Source organism: Somniosus microcephalus, chromosome 30 (genome assembly GCF_052327205.1).
Source record: "Somniosus microcephalus isolate GS21.2 chromosome 30, FLI_Smic_1.0, whole genome shotgun sequence".
Classification (NCBI taxonomy): Eukaryota; Metazoa; Chordata; class Chondrichthyes; order Squaliformes; family Somniosidae; genus Somniosus; species Somniosus microcephalus.
The window spans coordinates 33,949,082-33,971,787 of NC_141016.1; the positions used below are offsets into that span (position 1 = coordinate 33,949,082).

Genomic DNA, 22,706 nt, shown 5'->3' on the forward strand with positions numbered 1-22,706 from the left:
TAACATAAGAACATAAGAAGTAGGAGCAGGAGTAGGCCATACGGCCCCTCGGGCCTGCTCCGCCATTCAATAGGATCATGGCTGATTCGAACTTTGACTCACGTCCACTTCCCTGCCCTCTCCCTGTAACCCCTTATTCCTTTATCAGCTAGGAAACTGTCTATCTCCGTTTTAAATTTATTTAATGTCACAGCTTCCACAACTCTGAGGTAGCAGATTCCATAAATTTACTACCCTCTGAGTGAAGAAGTTTCTCCTCATCTCAGTTTTGAAAGAGCAGCCCCTTATTCTAAGATTATGCCCCCTAGTTCTAGTCTCACCCATCAATGGAAAAATGCTCACCGCATCCACCCAATCAAGCCCCCTCACAATCTTATATGTTTCAGTAAGATCGCCTCTCATTCTTCTGAATTCCAATGAGTAGAGGCCCAATCTACTCAAACTTTCCTCACAAGTCAACCCCCTCATCTCTGGAATCAACCGAGTGAACCTTCTGTGAACTGCCTCAAGAGCAATTATAACTTTTCTTAAATATGGAAACCAAAACTGTACGCAGTATTCCAGGTGTGGCGTCACCAGTACCCTGTATAACTGCAGCATGACTTCCCTGCTTTTATACTCCATCCCCCTTGCAATAAAAGCCAAGATTCCATTGGCCTTCCTGATTACCTGCTGTACCTTCATACTAACCTTCTGTGTTTCATGCACCAGGACCCCCAGATCCCTTTGTACTGTAACACTTTGCAGTTTCTCTCCATTTAGATAATAACTTGCTCTTTGATTTTTTCTGCCAAAGTGCATAACCTCACACTTTCCAACATTATATTCCATCTGCCAATTTTTTGCCCACGCACTTCGCCTGTCTATGTCCTTTTGCAGGTTTTTTATGTCCTCCTCACTCACTGCTTTCCCTCCCATCTTTGTATCGTCGGCAAACTTGGATACGTTGCACTCGGTCCCTTCCTCCTAATCGTTAATATAGATTGTAAAGAGTTGGGGTCCCAGCACTGACCCCTGCGGAAAACCACTAGATATTGATTGCCAACCCGAGAATGAACCATTTATCCCAACTCTCTATTTTCTGTTGGATAGCTAATCTTCCACCCATGCCAGTATATTGCCCCCAAACCCGTGATTTTTTATCTTGTGCAGTAATTTTTTTTGCGGCACGTTGTCAAATGCCTTTTGGAAGTCCAAATACACCACATCCACTGGTTCCCCTTTATCCACCCTGTTTGTTACGTCCTCAAAGAATTCGAGAAAATTTGTCAAACATGGCTTCCCCTTCGTAAAACCATGCTGACTCTGTCTGATTAAATTTTGCTTATCCAAATGTCCTGTTACTGCTTCCTTAATAATGGACTCCAACATTTTACCAACCACAGATGTTAGGCTAACTGGTCTATAGTTTACAGCCTTATGTCTGCCTCCCTTTTTAAATAAGGGCGTTACATTAGCAGTTTTCCAATCTGCAAGAACATTTCCTGAATCCAGGGAGTTTTGGAAAATTACCACCAATGCATCCACAATCCCTACCGTTACTTCTCTCAAGACCCTAGGATGCAAGCCATCAGGTCCAGGGGATTTATCCGCCTTTAGTCCCATTATCTTACTGAGTACCACCTCCTTAGTGATTTTAATCGTGTTTTGCTCCTCCGCCCCCTATAGCTCCCTGTTTGTCCAGTGTTGGGATATTTTTAGTGTCCTCTACTGTAAAGACTGATACAAAATATTTGTTCAGCGTTTTTGCCAACTCCATGTTCCCCACCACTAATTTTCTGGTCTCGACCTCTAAGGGAGCAACATTCACTTCAGCCACCCTTATTCTTTTTATATAGCTGTAGAAACTCTTGCTATCTGATTTTATATTTTTTGCTAGTTTAGTTTCATAATCTATCTTCGCTTTCTTAATTAATCTTTTAGTTATTCTTTGCTGGCTTTCAAATGCTTCCCCATCTTCTATCCTCCCACTAGATCTGGCTACTTTATATGCCCTTGTTTTCAGTCAGATACTATCCTTTACTACATTACATAGCCACGGATGGCTGTCTTTTCTTTTATGCCCCTTTTTCCTCACTGGAATATATTTTTCTTGAAAGTTGTGAAATATCTCCTTGAATGTACACCACTGCTCATGTACCATCTTACACTTTAATCTATTTTCCCAGTCCACTTTAGTCAACTCTGCTCTCATACCTTCATAGACTCCTTTATTTAAGCTTAGTACGCTGGTTTGAGTTCCAAATCTCACCATCCAACTGAATTTGGAATTCAAACAGGTTATGGTCACTCATTCCAAGGGGATCTTTTACTAGGACATTTTTAATTAATCCTGTCTCATTACACAGGACCAGATCTAAGATTGCCTGCCCCCTGATTGGTTCAGTTACATACTGCTCAAGGAACCCGTCCCTAATGCACTCTATGAACTCTTCCTCAAGGCTGCTCTGCCCAATTTGATTTGTCCAGTCAATATGAAAATTAAAATCCCCCATGATTATAGCTGTTCCCTAATTACAAGCCCCAACTATTTCCTGATTTATACTCGGACCAACAGAGTTGCAAATGTTAGGAGGCCTATAGACTACGCCCACTAGTGACTTTTTCCCCTTATTATTCCTTATCTCCACCCAAACTGTTTCACTATCCTGATCCTTTTACACAATATCATTTCTCACTATTGCAGTGATTCCATCCTTTATTAACATAGCCACCCCACCTCCCTTTCCATCCTGTCTGTCCTTCCTAATTGTCAAATACCCCTGGATGTTTAGTTCCCAGTCATGGTCACCTTGCAGCCATGTTTCTGTAACGGCCACCAGGTCATACTCATGTGTAGTTATGTGTACCATCAACTCGTCCATGTTTTTTTTACAAATGCTGCGTGCATTCAGATAAAGAACTTTTAAATATGTTATGTGACAATTTATTCCTGCTTTTGCCCCCTTTACTACTCTACCTTTATCTTTATACATTCTGTCCCTTCCTGACACGCTCTGGTTTTTAATTCCCCCACTGCTACCTTGCTCTATTGCCCTCTCCACTGACATTTTTATTTTTCGCTCTTTTGAAACCGCCCCGCCACTAATTAGTTTAAAGCTCTCTGTACAGCCCTAGTTATTCGATTTGCAAGGTTTCTAGTCCCAGCACTGGCCAAGTGAAGTCCATCCCAATGGAACAGCTCTCGCCCGTCCCAGTACTGGTGCCAGTGTCCCAAGAAGCAAAACCCATTTCTCCCACACCAGTCTTTGAGCCACGCACTTAACTCTCTGATTTTATTTACCCTAGCCAAATTTGCTCGTGGCTCAAGTAGTAATCCAGAGATTATTACCCTTGTGGTTCTGCTTTATAATTTGGCCCCTAGCTGCTCATACTCCCTCAGCAGAACCTCTTTCCTTGTCCTATTTCTGTTGTTGGTATCAACATGGACCACGACAACCGGATCCTCCCCCTCCCACTCCACGTTTCTCTCCAGCCCAGAGGAGATGTCCTTAACCCTGGCTCTGGGCAGGCAACACAGCCTTCAGGACTCTTGCTCTCGGCTGCAAAGAACCCTATATATCCCCCTAATGATACTATCCCCTACGACTACAACATTTCTTTTTACTCCCCCCCCACTTGAATGGCCCCTCGTTCCACGGTGCTGTGGCCAGGTTGCTCATCCTCCCTGCAGTCCCTGATCCTGTCCTCACAGGGAGTAAGAGCCTCGAACCTGTTGGACAAGAGCAAGGGCTGCGGCTCCTCCAACACTACCTCCTGGATCCCCGTACCTGCCTCACTCAGACACACCCTCCTGTCCCTGACCACGGAATGCATCTGAATTAGTTAATCTCATTGCTGTAACTACTTCCTGGAACACAGAGTCCAGGTAATACTCCCCCTCACTGATGTGTTGCAGTATTTCAAGCTCGGACTCCAGCTGATCAACACGGAGCCAGAGTTCCTCGAGCAGCCAACACTTACTGCAAATGTGATCACCGTGAGAATCAATGGTGTCCACCAGCTCCCACATATTGCAGCAGTAAAACATCACCTGCTCTGCCATTCTATGTAATTAATTAAATTTATTATTATTATTTTTAAATGCCCTCTGCCCCGATTCTAGATGATGAATATCACACCTCTATTTAATTGAACTTACCAACTTATAAAGGTTTTCAAAGGGAAGGAAAAGTACTCACCAACCAGCCAATCACCTACCAGCTTGGCTGTGATGTCACTTTTGAATTCTGACCTCCCTTTGGAATGTTGCCTGTTGAGCCTGTTTAGGCTGCCTCGCCTCACTGCTCCAACTCGACTCAACACCCGCTGCTGCTCCCGGCTGCCTCGACTGGGCCTCGCCTCGCTGCTCCAACTCGACTCAACACCCACTGCTGCTCCCGGCTGCCTCGCCTTGCTGCTCCAACTCGACTCAACACCCGCTGCTGCTCCCGGCTGCCTCGACTGGGCCTCGCCTCGCTGCTCCGCCTCCGCGATGTCTGCTAATCTGGAGACCAAACTCCCAATGCACTGCGCATGCATGGGAAACCACCACTTCCGTTCCTCTGAATGCAGAGGTTCAGAGGTCGAATGCGTGCATGGAGAAGCTGCGCGTGCGCATCAAACTTAGCTTTCTTTTTACCGTTTTTTCTGTGAGGGTATGTCTGCAGAATTTAGAAATGTAAAAAGCAGGCATAAGGCCTGCTTTTTACAAGGTAAGTGGTGAATTAATTAAATTTAGAACATTTTTTCCACAGGTTTATTATTTTTAAATACTTTAAAGCACGGTAAGTTTATTTTTAGCCCCGTTAGAAGATAAAATAATTTTTTTCAAAAATTTAAGTTATTGTTTAGAATAGTTATTTCATGTAGTTTAGTTTATTTAAAAAATGTGATAGTTTTTAAAAATTTATTTGAAGGTTTAGTGCTATTTTGGGGCCGTAGTATTTATAAGTCTTGACAGCACTTCCTGTCAAGACTTATGAATGGAGCAATCCCTGCTCTGATTGGCTGCCCATGGTCCACGTGATCCCAGGTGATGCATCAAACTAACTGCGCCCCTGGGATACGCAAGCACTGCGCGCCAGCAGCTGGACCAGGCCCCGGATCGGAATCCCACGGGGTCCTACAGCTCAATGGCCGGCACGCAAGCTAAGTGCAGGTCGGGGGCTTACACCCGCGGGAAGCCCCCCGACACGAATGTCTGGACCAAAACAAGAATTCAATTTTTTGAAAAAATTAATTACGGTTTCTAACGGGGCTAAAAATAAACTTACCTTTCTTTAAAGTATTTAAAAATAATAAACCTGTGGAAAAATGTTTTAATCTTACTTAATTCACCACTTACCTTGTTAAAAGCAGGCCTTGCGACTGCTTTGGAAAAGGGTAGCTCCTGGAGACTTACCCTCCCGGAGAAACCTGCAAAAAAGAAGGAAGTTCACAGCATACGTGCTGCCACTCCAGCACTTGCGTTCGACCCGTGAACCCCTTCCTTTAAGGGAACGGAAGTTCCGGTTTCCCACGCATGTGCAGTGCATGCACGAAACCGGCCCTTTCGTTGGGCCTACATGTGCGTACCCCATGCGTACTTACCCGTGGGGAGCAGCAGTCCTGGTCCTATATATATATAGATAGGTTTCAATCAAGTCAGCTCTTACTCTTCTAAACTCCAGTGGATACAAGCCTAGCCTGTCCAAGCTTTCCTCATAAGACAACCCGCCCATTCCAGGTATCAGTCTAATAAACCTTCTCTGAACTGCTTCCAACGCATTTACATCCTTCCTTAAATAAGGAGACCAATACTGTACACAGTACTCCAGATGTGATCTCACCAATGCCCTGTATTACTAAGGCATAACCTCCATACTTTTGTATCGATCTCTGACTTCGGGTGATGTTTGAGTGAATATAAAATAAAGAATACAATCAGCCGATGGGTTTATTAGTCCTGGGCTCAGATATCTGAGGGAGTCCGTGTGGAGCCGGTGGGAAATGGAAACAGCGTCTCTGCTCGCTATTTACAAACAACCCGTAAACCCGTTCTTTGACAAATACCGACCAGTGGGAATCTTCCCCAAACCATTGCTGCTCTCACTATACACACGGACACAGAGACACTGTCACTGTGATAGGACTCCTTCACATGGGGGCAGTGAGTGGACTGCTCATCGTGTCCAGTCAGTACATTGACCATTAAAAGGGGTATTTAAGGGGAGGTGACACTTCTCCAGTGAAGATTCGGTATCAAACGGAAAATACAGACCTGAACCCTGGGTCTGAGCGGAATCCTCGCCGGGTGGAATATTCTCAATCTCTTCATAAATTTCTTGGTACAAACCAGCAGGTGACTCCCTGCCGTGAGTGACAGCACCTGTTGGAGCGAGGGCGGGGAGATTAACATTTTGATTCACTCAACGCGCGTTTCACAGGAATTCATCTGCAAATAAATCCAAATAACAGATATAGTGATAGTCAAGGGTCAGAATCAGTTAGCGTGAATGTGGAGGAGTTTAGTTGTGTGTGTGATTCCCTGTGTGTGTCTGTGTCTCTGTGCAGACACATGTTCACCTCCAGCAGACTGCGGCCAGTTGTATTGACCTCGGGAAGATGGGATGAGGGGGTATCAGGAGAAATGAACTCCAGTTGGTCGCTCGGTTACGGGGCCACACGGGGAGTTCAGCTGAAGAGAAGCTGGGTGAAGTTGACTGATCTCTGCAGAGAGCATCAGTTTGGAAGCACAAGTGAGGAGCTGATGGTTCTTTGGCATGTCCTGTCAGTGTGAGAGGAGCCTTGCTGTGTACACGGAGCAGGAGTGTGTTGGGTGGGTGAGATATGTGTGGAAATGTTGTGTTGGGAGGTAGAGTAATCACCGGAGAATGCAGAAAGTCCTATAAAACTGTCACTTCTCAAAAAGGTGGAGAACCCTGTCAAAGAGTTCGAGATTGGGCATCCGGACCCAGAAACTGAAGGGGTGGAACGGATACCCAATGGATAAAGGAAGAATAACAGACCAATCAATAAATAGAGATTACAGAGAACGGGTGAGGCCATCGAGGAATTTGAAAACAAGGATAAGAATTTTGAAATCAAGGCGCTGCTTAACCGGGAGCCAATATCCGTCGTATGTAAAAGTGCAATTAACTGGAGACTCGCCAGGATATGAAGCGATCGGAGATCAAGCGTTAGTTCAGCGGTAAGATTTCTGCCTCACCTCTTCTTGTTGCCTTTCTCTGTATTACCGCCATCAGTGCGATCAGCTCACAGATTAGAAGTACCCCGAGGGTTATGCAGGTGGCAACAGGGATGGAGGTGGTTTTACCTCCCTGTCCTAATCACAAGATTGCAGAAAGATTTAACAGACACAGTCCGCCTTATATTTTAAAAATGTTCCAGTCAATTTGAAAGCGCTCACGTTATCTTCAGAAATTAACAAAACAAAGAACATGATAAAAACACCAATACCACTAATAATAGTACTATTGATGGAAAGTACCTGCAGGTGTGGACGGAGAAGCAGTAGGAGGCAAATCGAGTCCTGTGGAATATATTGTACAAACATTTCATCAACTTCAAACATTAGGATTTTACATTAAAAATATAAACGTTGTTTTAAATTTCTGAAATCCATGAGGCATGTTACCAGAACAAATCACACTGGCATCTTCCTTGTGATCACAGTCATGTTGACCTGGCGGTGAGGAACGACAGTCGCACAGAAAGGATTCACTTCCGGTGCACTTCACCTCATCCAGCCAGATAAGACCGGCACCCTGGGCAATTACGGCCCCTCCTGCGGCCAATAGAGCGGGGCCGCAACCCAGCTGTCTGCAGACAACATTGGCATCGGCCATGTCCCAGGAGTCATCACACACCGTGCCCCAGCTGTTATTGGACAATATTTCCACTCTCCCGGTGCAGTTGGTGTTGCCTCCAACCAGGCGCAACAGTTGTCCCGAGTCTATCAAAGAGAATCATTTATTGTTATTTATTTAGTAGAAGCCTGGAATACAAGTCAGATAGTTTGTATAACGAAGAGGAGGAAGCACCTGGTGAATGTTCATGTTTAGCACGAGGTTCTCGAACACAGACCCTTGAACTGTGGGATCTCTCCGGCACTTTGGCTTCTGTTGAGAAGAGAAATATGCTGACTGTATTGGACAGCAATGTTTGAAATGACACCCGCACATTGAGAGTTTCCTTGTGTTACCTGAACAAACAACACCCGCATCCTCCCCGTGATGACAGTTGTGTTCGCCCCAAGGGTCTGACTGACACTGCCAAAGGGTCGACTCGTGTGATTTACATTCCATCTCATCGAGCCAAATGGGTCCGGATCCCGCTCCGAATGACCGAATGTTATACTCAATAGATATGAGGGGGCCGCACTGTAACTGTTTACAGATCACTTCTGCATCATGTCGATCCAGTTTATCCGAGCACACTGTTCCCCAGGTCCCATTGTAGAACACTTCCACTCTTCCCTCACAGCGATGCTGTCCTTTCACCAGCCGCATCTCTTTGTGCTCTGTCAATGAAACAAGAAATATCCAGGTGGTTCGATTGATAACCCGCTTTGGGTTCATACTGCACAACACATGTTGCACCGGTGTTGGTAATTATTTCAGAAATACATCTACATTCCAAACACATAAGAAAGAAGAGTGAACACGGATGTCAAAATGAAAGGTCATACTTGACCAATGTTATTGAATTATTTGAAGAATTTACAGAAAGAGTAGACGAGACTAAAGCAGGTGGTGTAATATGCGTGGATTTTCTAAAGGCATTCGATAATGTACCACATTGTAGAATCATGACTAAGGCCAGAGCATGTGGAGTCAGTGGAGAAGTAGCAGAATGGATAGCTAGCTGGATACCAAACAGAAAACAGAGAGTAGGGGTTAAAGGTCGTTACTCAGACTGGTGGAAGGTGGGACGTGGTCTTCCACAGGGACCGGTGTTGGGGCCACTGCTGCTCATCATTTGCATTAACAATTTGCACTTGGGAATCGGAAGTAGAATTTTAAAGTTTACAGGTGGCAGCAAATTAGGAGGTATGGTTAATACTGAGGAGGACTGCGACAAAATACAAGAAGAATTAATAAACGGGCAGAATGGGCATTTTATTGGCAAATTAATTTTAATATAGGTAACTATGAGGTGGTGCATTTTGGTACGAGGAAGACATAGGCCACATTATCCTTGGAAGAAGGGAGAAGATAAAATATGAGAGTAAACTAGCAAATAATATAAAAACACAGTAAGAGCATCTACAGGTATATAAAAAGGAAAAGAGTAATTAAAATAAACATTGGTCCCTAAGAGGATGAGACTGGGGAATTAATAATGAGAAATAGAGAAATGGTAGAGACTCTAAATAATTATTTTGGATGAGTTTTCACGGTAGAAGACACTAAAAACACCCCAATGATAATAGATTATCAAGGGGCTATAGGGATGGAGGAACGTAAATCAATCTCTATCACTAGAGAAAAAGTACTAGGCAAACTAATGGGGCTAAAGGCCGACAATCCCCTGGACCTGATGGCCTGTATTCTAGGGGCTTAAAAGAAGTGGCTGCAGAGATAGCAGATGCATTGTTTGTAATGTGCCAAAATTCCCTGGATTCTGGAGAGGTCCCAGCGAATTGGAAAACTGCAAATGTTTCATTATTCAAGAAAGGTGGGAGACAGAAAGCAGGAAGCTATAGGCCAGTTCGCCTAACATCTGTCGTTGGGAAAATGCTGGAATCTATTATTGAGTTAATAGCAGGACATTTAGAAAATCATAAGACAATCAAGCAGGGTCAACATGGATTTATGAAAGGCAAATCGTGTTTGACAAACGTTTAGAGTTCTTTGAGGATGGAACAAACAGGGTGGATAAGGGGAAACCAGTAGATGTAATGTATTTGGATTTCGAGAAGGCATTCGATAAGTTGCCACATAAAAGGTTACAGCACAAAATACGAGCGCACGGGGCTGGGGGTAATATATTGGCAAGGATAGAGGATTGGCTAACTAACAGAAAACAGAGTGTCAGGATAAATGGCTAATTTTGCAGTTGGCAATCCGTAACTAGTGGGGTGCTACAGGGATCAGTGCTGGAGCCTCAATTATTCACAATTTATATTAATGACTTGGATGAAGGGACCGAGTGTACTGTTGGTTTTCTGATGATACAAAGATAGGTGGGTTAGCAAGTTGTGAGGAGGACACAAAGAGACTGCAAAGGGAGATAGAGAGGTTAAGTGAGTGGGCAAAACATTGGCAGATGGGGTATAAGGTGGGAAAATGTGAGGTTATCCACTTTGGAACGAAGAATGAAAAATCAAGTTATTATTTAAATGCAGTGAGACTACAAAATGCTGCGGTACAAAGGGATCTTGGGGTCCGAGTACATGAAACACAACAGGTTAGCATGCAGGTATAGCAAGTAACTAGGAAGACAAATGGAATGTTGATCTTTTTTGCAAGGGGTATGGAGCATAAAAGTAGGGAAGTTTTGATGCAACTTTACAGGGCACTGGTGAGACCGCACCTGGAGTACTGCGTACAGTTTTGGTCTCCATATTTAAGGAAGGATATACTTGCATTGGAGGCAGTGCAGAGAAGGTTCACTAGGTTGATTCCTGGGATGAAGTAGTTGATGTATGACGAAAGGTTGAGCAGATTGGGCCTATACTCATTGGAGTTTAGAAGAATGAGAGGTGATCTTATTGAAACATATAAGATTCTGAGGGGGATTGAACAGGTGGATGCGGGGAGGATGTTTCCACTGATGGGTGAGACGAGAACTAGGGGGCATAATCTTAGAATAAGGGGCTGCTGTTTCAAAACTGAGATGAGGAGAAACTTCTTCACTCAGAGGGTAGTAAATCTATGGAATTTGCTACCTCAGAGAGCTGTGGAAGCTGCGACATTAAATAAATTTGAAACGGAGATAGACAGTTTCCTAGCTGATAAGGGTATTAACGGTTATGGGGAGTGGGCAGGGAAGTGGACGTGAGTCTAGGTTCGGATCAGCCATGATCCTATTGAATGGAGGAGCAGGCCCGAGGGGCCGTATGGCCTAGTCCTGCTCCTACTTCTTATGTTCTATGTCATTCTCTGTAATATCTCCTGTCTGAAGCATTGCTAATAACACTGCAGAAAATGAGCAGGTTGAAAGCGCCCTTACCTGAACACATCATCCTTACATCTTCTTTATGAGCACAGTCGTGGTTACCCCACGGTGCTGAGGGACATTCCCACAGAAAAGATTCGTCACCCGAACAGTTCAGTTCATCCAACCAAACTGGGCCTGAGCCTGGTCCACAAGCAGCAGGAAGTTCCACGTCCAATGCATTTCCACAACCCAGCTGTTTGCAAACCACGTTAGCGTCGGCCAGGTCCCAGGAATCATCACAAACTGAACCCCAGGTCCCATTGTAATAAACCTCCACTCGCCCAGCACATGGGCTTCCACCGGCGGACAGCCTTAACTGCACGTGACCTGTTGGAGAACAATACAGGAGGATTATACTTCCAATACACATGAACCTCATCACTCAATCCAACCCATTGTATCCTCTCCAGCCGAAAAATTCTGACCTTTTAAAGCGGCTGTGACAGATAAATGAAACTATACAACTGAACATCTGTCTACTCTTCCATATTATATAGAATGCACAGCAGAGAAATGTTTAAGATATTCCTGCTACCTCTGGCTGCTGGGATTCATTGTCTCCAGTTCCCTCATTTTTTTCGAATCTTGTGCACATTGTTGTTCAGGCAATTGAACGTGTTTTTACTAATCGTTTCACTTCCTCTATTTTTAACAGTCATTTTATGCTCATGTTCTATAGTTGTATCTGCTCCTTGTTAGGTTTTGTCACCCGTATTCATTACCTTGCTTGACATTTACTCTCATCTCCTACTTCATTTATGTTTAGCCCATGTTCATTTCGTTTATACACAGTACACTGAAACCTACCCCAGTATAACTCCAGCTCATCTGTCTACACTGATATGCTGCACAATGGAGCTGATTTGCAACCACGTGATCCGTCCCTAAACATCTCAGCCTGTCCACCTTTAAGCCGCCCTCTTGAAATCTACCCTCTGACCAAGCTTTTAGACACCCTTTCTAAAATCTCCTTGTTGGGCTCTGTGTCAGTTTCCAGTCTGATTGCGCTCTTGGGAAACGCCTTGCGACGTTTGTCTTTGTTAAAGGAGCAAATCAATGCAACTTATCGTTGTTGATCTTTCTCCCTTCAGCCCGTGTCCTCTCGCTTTGCTCTCACCCACTGAGTTAAATAACTGGTGTAGAGACACCGAGGAACAAGTGACCAATATTACCACTTTTCTCAGCAGATTAGATATTCCCCTTGATGGTTCTGTAAAATTGAACCATTTGTTCACCTGAACACAGGACCCCTACGCCGATGCTCTCATTGAGAGATGGATTCAATGTGAATGAGCTGCAGTTCCGGAGCCGAGACTCGTTTCCTTCACACTGGACATCATTCACCCACACGGGCCCTTCACTCTCTCCGTACTTTGAAGAGTTATAAGCGGCTATCGCAGAGCCGCAGCCCAGCTGTCTGCAGACCACATTGGCATCGTTTAGGTCCCAGAGGTTGTCCCGCACTCTCCCCCAGCTGCCGTTGTAGTAAATCTCCACTCGCCCGTCACAGCGGCTTCCCCCATTAGTCAGTCTCGGCGGCCAACCTTCATCTACAAAAAGAAACACATTGAGAGCAACACAGAAACATAGAAACGTAGAAGATAGGAGCAGGAGTAGGCCATTCAATGACATCATGGCTGATCATCCAAACTCAGTATCCTGTCTCTGCTTTCTCCCCATAGCCCTTGATCCCTTTAGCCTTAAAAATATATCTAAATCCTTCTTGAATATATTTAGTGAATTGGCCTCAACTACCTTTTCTAGTAGTAGAGAATTCCACAGGTTCACCACTCTCTGGGTGAAGAAATTGCTCCTCATCTCTGTCCTAAATGGCTTATCCCTTATCCTTAGACTGTGACCCCTGGTTCTGGACACCCCCGCCATTGGGAACATCCTTCCTGCATCTAGTCTGTCTAGTCCTGTTAGAATTTTGTAATTTTCAATGATATCCCCTCTAATTCTTCTGAACTCCAGCGAATATAAGCCCAATCGACACAATCTCTCCTGATACGTCATTCCTGTCATCCCAGGTATCAGTCTGGTGTATCTTCATTGCTCTCCCTCCATGGCAAGAACATCCTTCCTCAGATAAGGCGACCAAAACTGCACACAATACTCAAGGTGTGGCCTCACCAAGGCCCTGTACAACTGCAGCAAGACATCCTTGCTCCTGTTCTCGAATCCTCTCGCTATGAAGGCCAACATACCATTTGCCTTCTTAACCGCCTGCTGCACCTGCATGCTTACCTTCAGCGACTGGTGCACAAGGACACCCAGGTCTCGTTGCACTTCCCCTTCTCCCAATCTATTGTTGTTCAGATAATAATCTGCCTTCCTGTTTTTGCCACCAAAGTGGACAACCTCGCATTTATCCACATTATACTGCATCTGCCATGCATCTCCCCAATAACTCAACTTATCCAAATCATACTGGAGTTTCTCGGCATCCTCCTCACAGGACACACGCCCACCCAGCTATGTGTCGTCTGCAAACTTGGAGATATTACATCTAGTTCCCTCGTCTAGATCATGAATATATATTGTGATTAGCTGGGGTCCTAGCACCGATCCCTGCGGTACCCGACTAGTCACTGCCTGCCACTCAGAAAAAGACCCATTTATTCCAACTCTTTGCTTCCTGTCTGCCAACCAGTTCTCTATCCATGTCAGAAACTTACCCCCAATCCCATGTGCTTTAACTTTACACGTTAACCTCTTATGCAGGTCCTTATCGAAAGCCTGCTGAAACTCCAATACACCACATCCACTGGTTCTCCCTTATCTATTCTACCAGTTATATCCTCAAAAAAATTCCAGTAGATTAGTCAAGCACGATTTACCTTTTGTAAATCCATGTTGACTTTGTCCAGTCCTGTCACTGTTTACCAAGTGCTCTGCTATTACATCTTTTATAATGGACTCGAGCATTTTGCGCACTACTGATGTCAGGCTTACTGGTCTATAATTCTCGGTTTTCGCTCTACCACCTTTATTAAATAGTGGGGTTACATTAGCTACCCTCCAATCTTCAGGAACTGTGCCAGAGTCTATAGAATTTTGGAAGATGATCAGCAATGCATCTACTATTTCTGGGCTACTTCCTTAATTACCCTAGGATGTAGATTATCAGCCCTGGGGATTTATCGGCCTTCAATCACATCAATTTCCCTAATACCATTTCCCTACAAATACTGATTTCATTCAGTTCCTCCCTCTCATTCGACCCTATTTTCCTCAACATCTCAGGGATGTTATTTGTGTCCTCCTTTGTGAAGACAGAACCAAAGTATGTATTTAATTGTTCAGCCATTTATTTGTTCTGCATTATAAATTCGCCTGGTTCTGACTGCAAAGGACCTATGCTTGACTTCACCAATCTTTTTCTCTTTACATATCTATAGAAGCTTTTACAGTCAGTTTTTATGTTCCCTGAAAGCTTACTCTCATATTATATTGCCCTCCTCTTACTTCTCACCTTTGTCCTCCTTTGGTGAGTCCTAAAATGCTCCCAATCCTCATGTTTGCTGCTTTTTCTTGCCAATGTATATGTCCTCTCCTTGGATCATATGCTATCCCTAATTTCCCTTGTTAGCCATGGTTGCACCACCTTTTTTGTTTTATTTTTATGCCAGACAGTGATGAAGAAATTCTATACTTCATCCATGCGATCTTTAAATGTTTGCCATTGCCTCTCCACCGTCAACCCGTTAAGAAACGTTCCCCAATCAATCCTAGCCAGTTCGCGCATCATACCATCGTAGTTTCCTTTATTTAAATTCAGGACCCTAGTCTCTGTGTCAACTATTTCACTCTCCATCTTAATGAAAAACTCCATCATATTATGATCGCTCCTCCCCAAGGAGCCTCGCACAACAAAATTGCTAATCAATCCTTCCTCATTACCTGATATCCAGTCTAAGATGGCCTGATCTCTAGTTGGTTCCTTGACATGTTGGTCCAGGAAACCATCTCGTATACACTCTAGGAATTCCGCCTCCACAATTTTGTTACTAATTTGGTTATCCCAATCTATATCTAGATTAAAGTCAACCATGATAACTGCTGTGCCCTTATTGCACGCATCTCTAATTTCCTGTTTAATGCCATCCCCAACCTCAGCATTGCTGTTTGGGGGTCTGTATACAACTCCCACTAACGTTTTCTGCCCCTTGGTATTTCTCCACTCCACCTATACAGATCCCACATCATCAGAGCTAATATCCTTCCTTACTATTTTGTTAATCTCCACTTTAACCAGCAATGCTACACAACCACCTTTTCCTTTTTGCCTGTCCTTCCTGAATATTGAATACCCCTGGATGTTGAATTCCCAGCCTTGGTCACCCTGGAGCCATGTCTCCGTAATCCCAATTATATCTTATCGGTTTACATCTATTTATGCAGCTAATTCATCCACTTTATTATGAATGCTCCTCGCATTAAGACACAAAGCCTTCAGGCTTGTTTTTTAACACTCTTAGTCCTTTTAGAATTATTATTTACTGTGGCCCTGTCTGATTTGCACACTTGATTTCTCTGCCTTCCACTTTTGCTTTTCTCCTTCCTGGTTTGCTTCTATCGTTGCTTCCCTTTCCTCTGTCTCCCTGCACAGGTTCGCAACCCCCTGGCATTTTAGTTTAAACCCTCCCCAACAGCACTAGCAAACACTGCCCCTAGAACATCGGTCCTTGTCCTGCCCAGGTGCAAACTGTCCAGTTTGTACTGGTTCCACCTCATGCAGAACCGGTTCCAATGTCCCAGGAATTTGAATCACTCCCCCTTGCACCATTCCTCTAGCCACGTATTCATCTGAAATATCCTTATGTTTCTACTCTGACTAGCACGTGGCACTGGTAGCAATCCTGAGATTACTAGCTTTGAGGTCCTATATTTAAATTTAACTCCTAACTCCCTATATTCAGCTTTAAGGACCTCATCCCGTTTTTTACCTATAGCGTTGATACCTATATGCACCAGTACAGCTGGCTGTTCACCCTCCCCCTCCAGGATGCCCTGCAGCCGCCCCGAAACATCCTTGACCCTTGCACCAGGGAGGCAACATACCATCCTGGAGCCCCATTTGCGGTCGCAGAAATGCCTATCTATTCCCCTTACAATAGTATCCACTATTACTGTAGCTCTCCCACTCTTTTTCCTCCCATCCTGTGCAGCAGATCCACCCGTGCTGCCAGGAAGTTGGCTACTTCTGCCTTCCCCCGATATGCCAACTCCCTCAACAATATCAAAAGTGGTTAATCTGTTTGAGAGAGGAATGGCCACAGGGGACCCCTGCCCTACCTGCCTGCGCCTACTACTCTGCCTGGCGGTCACCCATTCGCTTCCTGCTTGTGCAGCCTTTACCTGCGGTGTGACCAACTCCCTGAACATGCTATCCACTATGTCCTCAGCATCGTGAATGCTCCAGTATATATCCATTGCAGCTCCAGCGCTACAATGCGGTCTGTCAGTAGCTGCAGCTGGATACACTTCCCGCACACATGGTCATCAGTAACACAGGAAGTGTCCCTGATTCCCACATAGTGCAGGAGGAGCATGCCACGGGGCCGAGCTGTGCTGCCATGAATGACCCTTTTTTAATTCAAATTAAATTAATTCAAATGAATACCACTAATTAAAAGAAAATTGAATGATATACTCAAGGGCCCTTGTTTACTAGGACTCCCCACTACACAACAGAGCCCTTAGAAACTATAACCAGAAAAATTAAGTTTGGAAACTGAAACAACGGTTAAACTGAGCCAAAATATCCCATAATTAACTAACTCTCACCCGGACAGTTATTATAAATTTTAATGATTAAATTCCTGTAATAATTACCCACAAGACTTGTAGGCAGATCCTCTCCCCCATTACCTTTTCTCAGTGAATTGAGTTTAGAGAGACGCCGAGCAGCTTCCGGAGGCTAATCTGGGGAAAGGGGTTAAAAACAAACTGGGAGCGGGCGGCCCAGGCCGGCTATTGATATGAGCTGTGATCAAAGGCAGAAGCACGGGCTTAGCATGAGTCTCGGCTGCTCACAGTTCATCTTATCCAATATGGAGTGAAACAGAGAAAAGTTTAAATTGATTGAGCGTTTCAAACTATTTCGCAGCAAATCAAGTATATTTGATTTATAGTCACTGCTCTAACGGCGGGAAAGGGGGAAGATTGATGGGTTATAACTGCTGGTCCTGGGGCGAGGTCCACATCCCGTGAATGAATAATATAAATAATAAAATACAGGTGCAGCATTTCCATTGGGCAGCAGCGATCCCCGTTTTGCAGTTTGAACGTTTCTGCCAGCGGCTCTGGGTGGTGCATTCTGGGTAATGCTCTGGATTCACTCGGACAGAGATAAACACCGCAACACGAGACAGTCACTGATTACAAAATAACAACAGAGAATGCTGGAAAAACTCAGCAGGTCAGGCAACATCCGTGGAGGGAAATTTGAGTTGACGTTTCGGGTTGAAACCCTTCTTCAAAACTGGAAAGAAAATAAAAACATCGAAGGCAAAGCTGCGATCGAACAAAAGAAGAAAAGGAGACAATAAAAGGTATTAGAAGTCATATGAGATGGTAATGGGCCCGTGGAGACAAAAGGCAGCTGAGATTAGGTGTGAAGTGTACTGGCAGGATAAGGACAGCTGCACTTGTGCTGCATTGAAACCTTTGGCTCATTACTAATTCACTTGAGACAAATCGACCGACAAACAGAACCCAGACTCGCTCAGTGTCAATGGAAACATCTACAGTTCAATACACTGAGTTGACTCACCCGAGCAGATGACACTGGTGTCATTTCCATGTGAGCAGTTAAACTGATCCCAGGATGAAACCGGACAATCCCACAATCGGGACTCGTTCCCCCGGCACCTGTAGTTCTCCTTCCACACTGGGCCGGTTCCCTCCCCAAAGTGAGCTGCTCCCGGGGTTGCGGTGACTGCCCCGCACTGAAGGTGCTCACAGACCACGCTGGCGTCTTCTAAACCGAAGTAAACATCACACAGCGTCCCCCACTGCTCTCTGTGTAGCACTTCCACCCGGCCGGAGCACCCGGTGTCCCCGGATACCAGTCTGAGATCTCTGTGAACTAAATATTAATATATTAATTTTATATTGATGAATTAAAATAACGTCGGAAAAATATTTTAAGCTGGATTCACATCTCATCTGTTTACAGCTTAATAAAAACTATTACTCCTATCACCATGACTATTATTACTTCTACAACTATTATCACCATTACAACGACTGTTACTACCACTATTAATGCTAGTATTACTATTATACTAGTCTTGCTACTGATACCACTACTACAACTACCATTATTACTGCTAATGAGTTCACTGATACTACAGCTGTTAGCACTAGTATTGCTACTGCTGCGTTCCTACTATTAATAAAACCAGGAATATAGATACAGGAGTAGACCATTCAGCCCCTGAGCCTGTTCCTCCATTCAGTTAGGTCATGGCTGATCTGGACCTCAACTCCATGTTCCTGCCTTCACTCCAGATCACTTGATGCATTTACCTACCAAAAATCTATCGATCTCAGCCTCGAAATTTACACCTGTCTTTTGGGGGAGGGAATTCCTGATTTCTGCTACCGTTTTTATATGTCAACGTGCTTCCTGATCTCACGCCTGAAAGGCCGAGCTCTAACTTTAAGATTGTGCCCTAGCTCTAGATTCCCACACCAGAGGAAATACTTTCTTGGTATCTACTCATCCAATTTTTTGTATCACTTTAAATATCTCAATTACATAACCCCTGAACTTTCTAAGCTCAATGTTATACAAAGCAAATTTATGAAACCTGTCCTCATAATTTAACGCTTTTAGCCCTGGTTTCATTCTGGTGAATCTGCGCAGCGCCCTCTCAGAGACCAATATATCCTTCCTGATGTTTAGTGCCCATGACTGAACGCTGTACTCCAGGTGGGGTTTGACCAAGGCTCTGTACAATCAAGCAACACTCCCTCTCATTTGTATTCCAGCCTGCTTGCTATCAAGCCTGATATTTCAGTAGCCTTTTTCATTATTGTTATACCTGCGCATAGCTGTTAGTGATTTGTTTGCCGGGGCACACAATCCCATTTGCTCCTCCACAGTTCCTAGTCTCCCACCATTAAGAAAATATACCGATTGGTCTTTCTTGGATCCAAAATGAATGACTTCACACTTGCCTACAATGAATTCCACCTGCCACGGACTCGCCCACTCACTTGATCTGTTTGTGCCCCATTGTAACTTTCTGATCCCGTCTGCACAACTTACTGTGCCTCCCAACTTAGAATAATCTGCAAAATTGGGTATACAACTTTCTGTTCCATCATCCAAGTCATTACTTAATATGGTGAAAAGCTGAGCCCACATACAGATCCGTGAAGAACATTACTTGCCTTATCCCGCCAATCAAAGTTTTCACTTTATCTGTACTCCCTGTGCCCTACCACCAAAACAATTACTAGACCATGTTAAAAGGTAACCTTCAATCACGGGCACTTTTATTTATGCTCATAATCGCTTTTGCAGAACCTTATCTAATGCCATAAAGACACCATAAAGACACCATCCAAAGACATTCCCCTGACCTCCTTGTTAAGGACCTGCTCAAAAATTCAATCACACATAACTCAGAATCACAGAATCAGAGAATGATACAGCACAGTTGGAGGCCATTCGTTCCATCCTGCCTGTGCCAGCACTTTGAAGGAGCTATCTAATTAGTCCCAGTCCCCTGTCATTTCTCAATAGCTCTGCAATACTTTTGCACTTCAAGTATTTCTCCAATGCCCTTTTGAAAGTTATTATTGAATCTGCTTCCACCACCCTTCCCAGCAGTGCATTCCAGATCATAACAACTCGCTGCATAAACATTTCTCCTCATTTCGCCTCAGGTTATTTTGCCAATTACCATAAATCTTTGTCCTCTGGCTACCCAGCATTGTGCCACTGAAAAATTTCATCTTTATTAACTCTATCGGATCCCTACCTGATTTTAATCACCTATATCAAATCTCCCCTTAACATTAATACTAAAGCAAAATGGAAATCTGAAATAAAAACAGAAAATGTTGGAAATACTCATCAGATCAGGCAGCACCTGTGGGAGGGAAACAGAGTTAACGTTTCAAGTCGATGACCTTCCATCAGAAGATCCACCACCCCCCCCCCCCCAACTTAACCTTCTGTGCTCTAAAGAGAACAACCCAATTTCTCCAGGTAACTGAAGTTTTTCACCCCTGGTATCATACCATTAAATCCCCTCTGCACCTTTCCTAAAGACTTCACATCTTTCCTAAAGTGTGGTGTCCAGAATTGGCCACAATATTCCAGCTGGGACTTAACTAGTGTTTTATAAATGTTTAAAATTACGTCCTTGCTTTTGTACTCTATGACTCTATTTATAAAGTCATGGATCTCCTAAGCCATTTTAACAGCATTCTCAAATTGTCCTGCCATCTTTAAAGATTTGTGTACGTACACTTCAGTTCTCTCTGTTTTGCAACCCCTTTAAATTGTATCATTTAGTTTATATCGCCTCTCCTCATTCCTCCCGCCAAACCAATCCCTTCACGCTTCTCTGCATTAAACATCAGCGGCCATCTGTCTGCCCATTCCACCTGTCTGTCTTTGTCCTCCTGAAGTCTGTTACTATCCTCGTCACTGTTTGATACATTTCCGTCAGATGATGGAATCTGCAAACTCTGAAATGATGCCCTCTATGCCCAAGTCCTCGTCATTTATATAGATCAAAAAGAGCAGTGGCCCGAATTTCGATCACTGGGTGACACCACTGCACTCTTCCCTCCAGGCTGAAAACTATCCGTTCACAACTAATCTCTGCTTTCTGTCCCTTAGCCAATTTCGTTTCCACGTAGCCGCTGCCCTTTTAATCCCATCGGCTTCAATTTTGCTGCTAAATATATCATGTAGTTCTTTGTCAAACGCCTTTTGAAAGTCCATATAAACAATACCAGCAGTACTACTCTCATCTACTGTCTCCGGTACTTCATGAAAGAACTCAATCAAGTTAGTCAAACACGATTTGGCTTTAAGAAACCCGTGCCGGCTTTCTTTTAGTAACCAATATTTTTTAAGTGCCAATAAATATTGACCCGAATTATTATCTCTAAATGTTTCCCCACCACTGACATTAGGCTGACTGGGCTGTAGTTGACAGGTTTACCCCTCGCCCCTTTTTTGCACAGGGGTGAAACATTTGCAATCCCCAAGTCAACTGGTATCACTTCCATATCTGAGGAGGATTGGGAGACTGGCCAGAGCCTCTGCAATTTTCAACCTTACTTCCCTCAACAACCTAGGATGCATTCCTTGCAGACCAGGTAACTTTTCTACTTTGAGCAGTGCCAGCTTTTTAAATATTTCCACTTTATCTATTTTTACTCCTATCCCATGTGTCTAATACCTCCTCCTTTAATGGGACAATGGCTGCGTCCTATTCTCAGTAAAGGTAGAGGCAATGTACTCGTTTTGTACCTCAGCCATGCCGGCTGGCTCCACGAGAAGATTTCCTTGCTGGTGCCCACTTGGCTCCACATTTCCTTTGACTACCCTTTTACTATTTATATGTTTATAAAAGACATTTGGTTCCCCTTTGATGTTACACGCTAATCTATACCCATAAATTCGCTTTTACCCTCTTAATTTCTTTTCAGTTCACCCTGTGCTTTTTATATTCAGCTTGGTTCTCTATTGAATTACGAAGCTGACACTTATCATAAACTTAGCTTTTCTGTTTAATTTTAAGCTCTATATATTTAGACATCCAGGGAGCTCGAGCTCTGCATGACCGTTCTTTCCCCCTGGTGGGAATTTGTCTATTCTGTACCGAAACTATCATATATTTGACGCCGCATTTACTGTTTAACCTGCGAGTTGCTAATTTACTGTTTTGTCAATATTTGATTCTATTCCACCTGGGCCAGATCCCTTGGGCTCACTGCATTCTGAGACTTCCTCAGGCTACAATGAACCAAATCCCTCATAATGCCCTTCACCATTGCCATTCCTGTCCTCTGTCACCTTTGGATAAACACCGTCCAGACCTGGGAACTTGTTAATTTTCAGCCCATATACTTTTCTAGCCGCTCGAGATTATTTTCACTGAAATGGTTAATTGTAATTATTTTGTTACTTAACAATTACTAGAGGTAGGGGAGGTCATCGTTTAGTGCATCATCTATTTTATAATCACCAGTTCTTTAGATTGTAATATTGTCTTCTCTGCCCTCTTCATGTTCATTTTCTGAACTCAGTTCACACTTTTATGTTTTGCGGTTCTGCTCCACTCAATTCCGCGTTCCTGTTAATCTCTGTGCCCACCCTTTTACCATGATCTGCAATTACTTTAGATTCCTCTTTGCAGAATTGTTGGAGGTGCAATTGTTCTTGGGCCGAAGTACAGAAAGACGACTTCAATGGAAAAGAAATTCGGACTGAGTGTGGAACAGGCCCCGATTCGCGATCACGCATTTTTCACCAGTTACTTTTCTCCACTTCACTTCTGAATAATTGGTTGTTGCATTTAGTA

At 43.9% G+C, this 22,706-nt stretch overlaps 1 protein-coding gene across 1 annotated transcript in view; it reads right to left on the minus strand.

Annotated features, from left to right (window-relative positions):
• Positions 1-13,544, minus strand: part of LOC147098119 (scavenger receptor cysteine-rich domain-containing protein DMBT1-like) — a 271,073-nt gene extending 257,529 nt beyond the window's left edge. The window contains exons 1-6 of the mRNA XM_085970825.1: positions 13,529-13,544; positions 12,381-12,695; positions 11,158-11,472; positions 8,186-8,503; positions 8,025-8,102; positions 7,619-7,936 (exon numbers count right to left, since the gene is read on the minus strand). Of these exons, the coding sequence (XP_085826951.1) occupies positions 7,619-7,936; positions 8,025-8,102; positions 8,186-8,503; positions 11,158-11,472; positions 12,381-12,695; positions 13,529-13,544 (1,360 nt within the window). The remainder of the gene's footprint in view (positions 1-7,618; positions 7,937-8,024; positions 8,103-8,185; positions 8,504-11,157; positions 11,473-12,380; positions 12,696-13,528) is intronic.
• Positions 13,545-22,706: the final 9,162 nt, after the last annotated feature.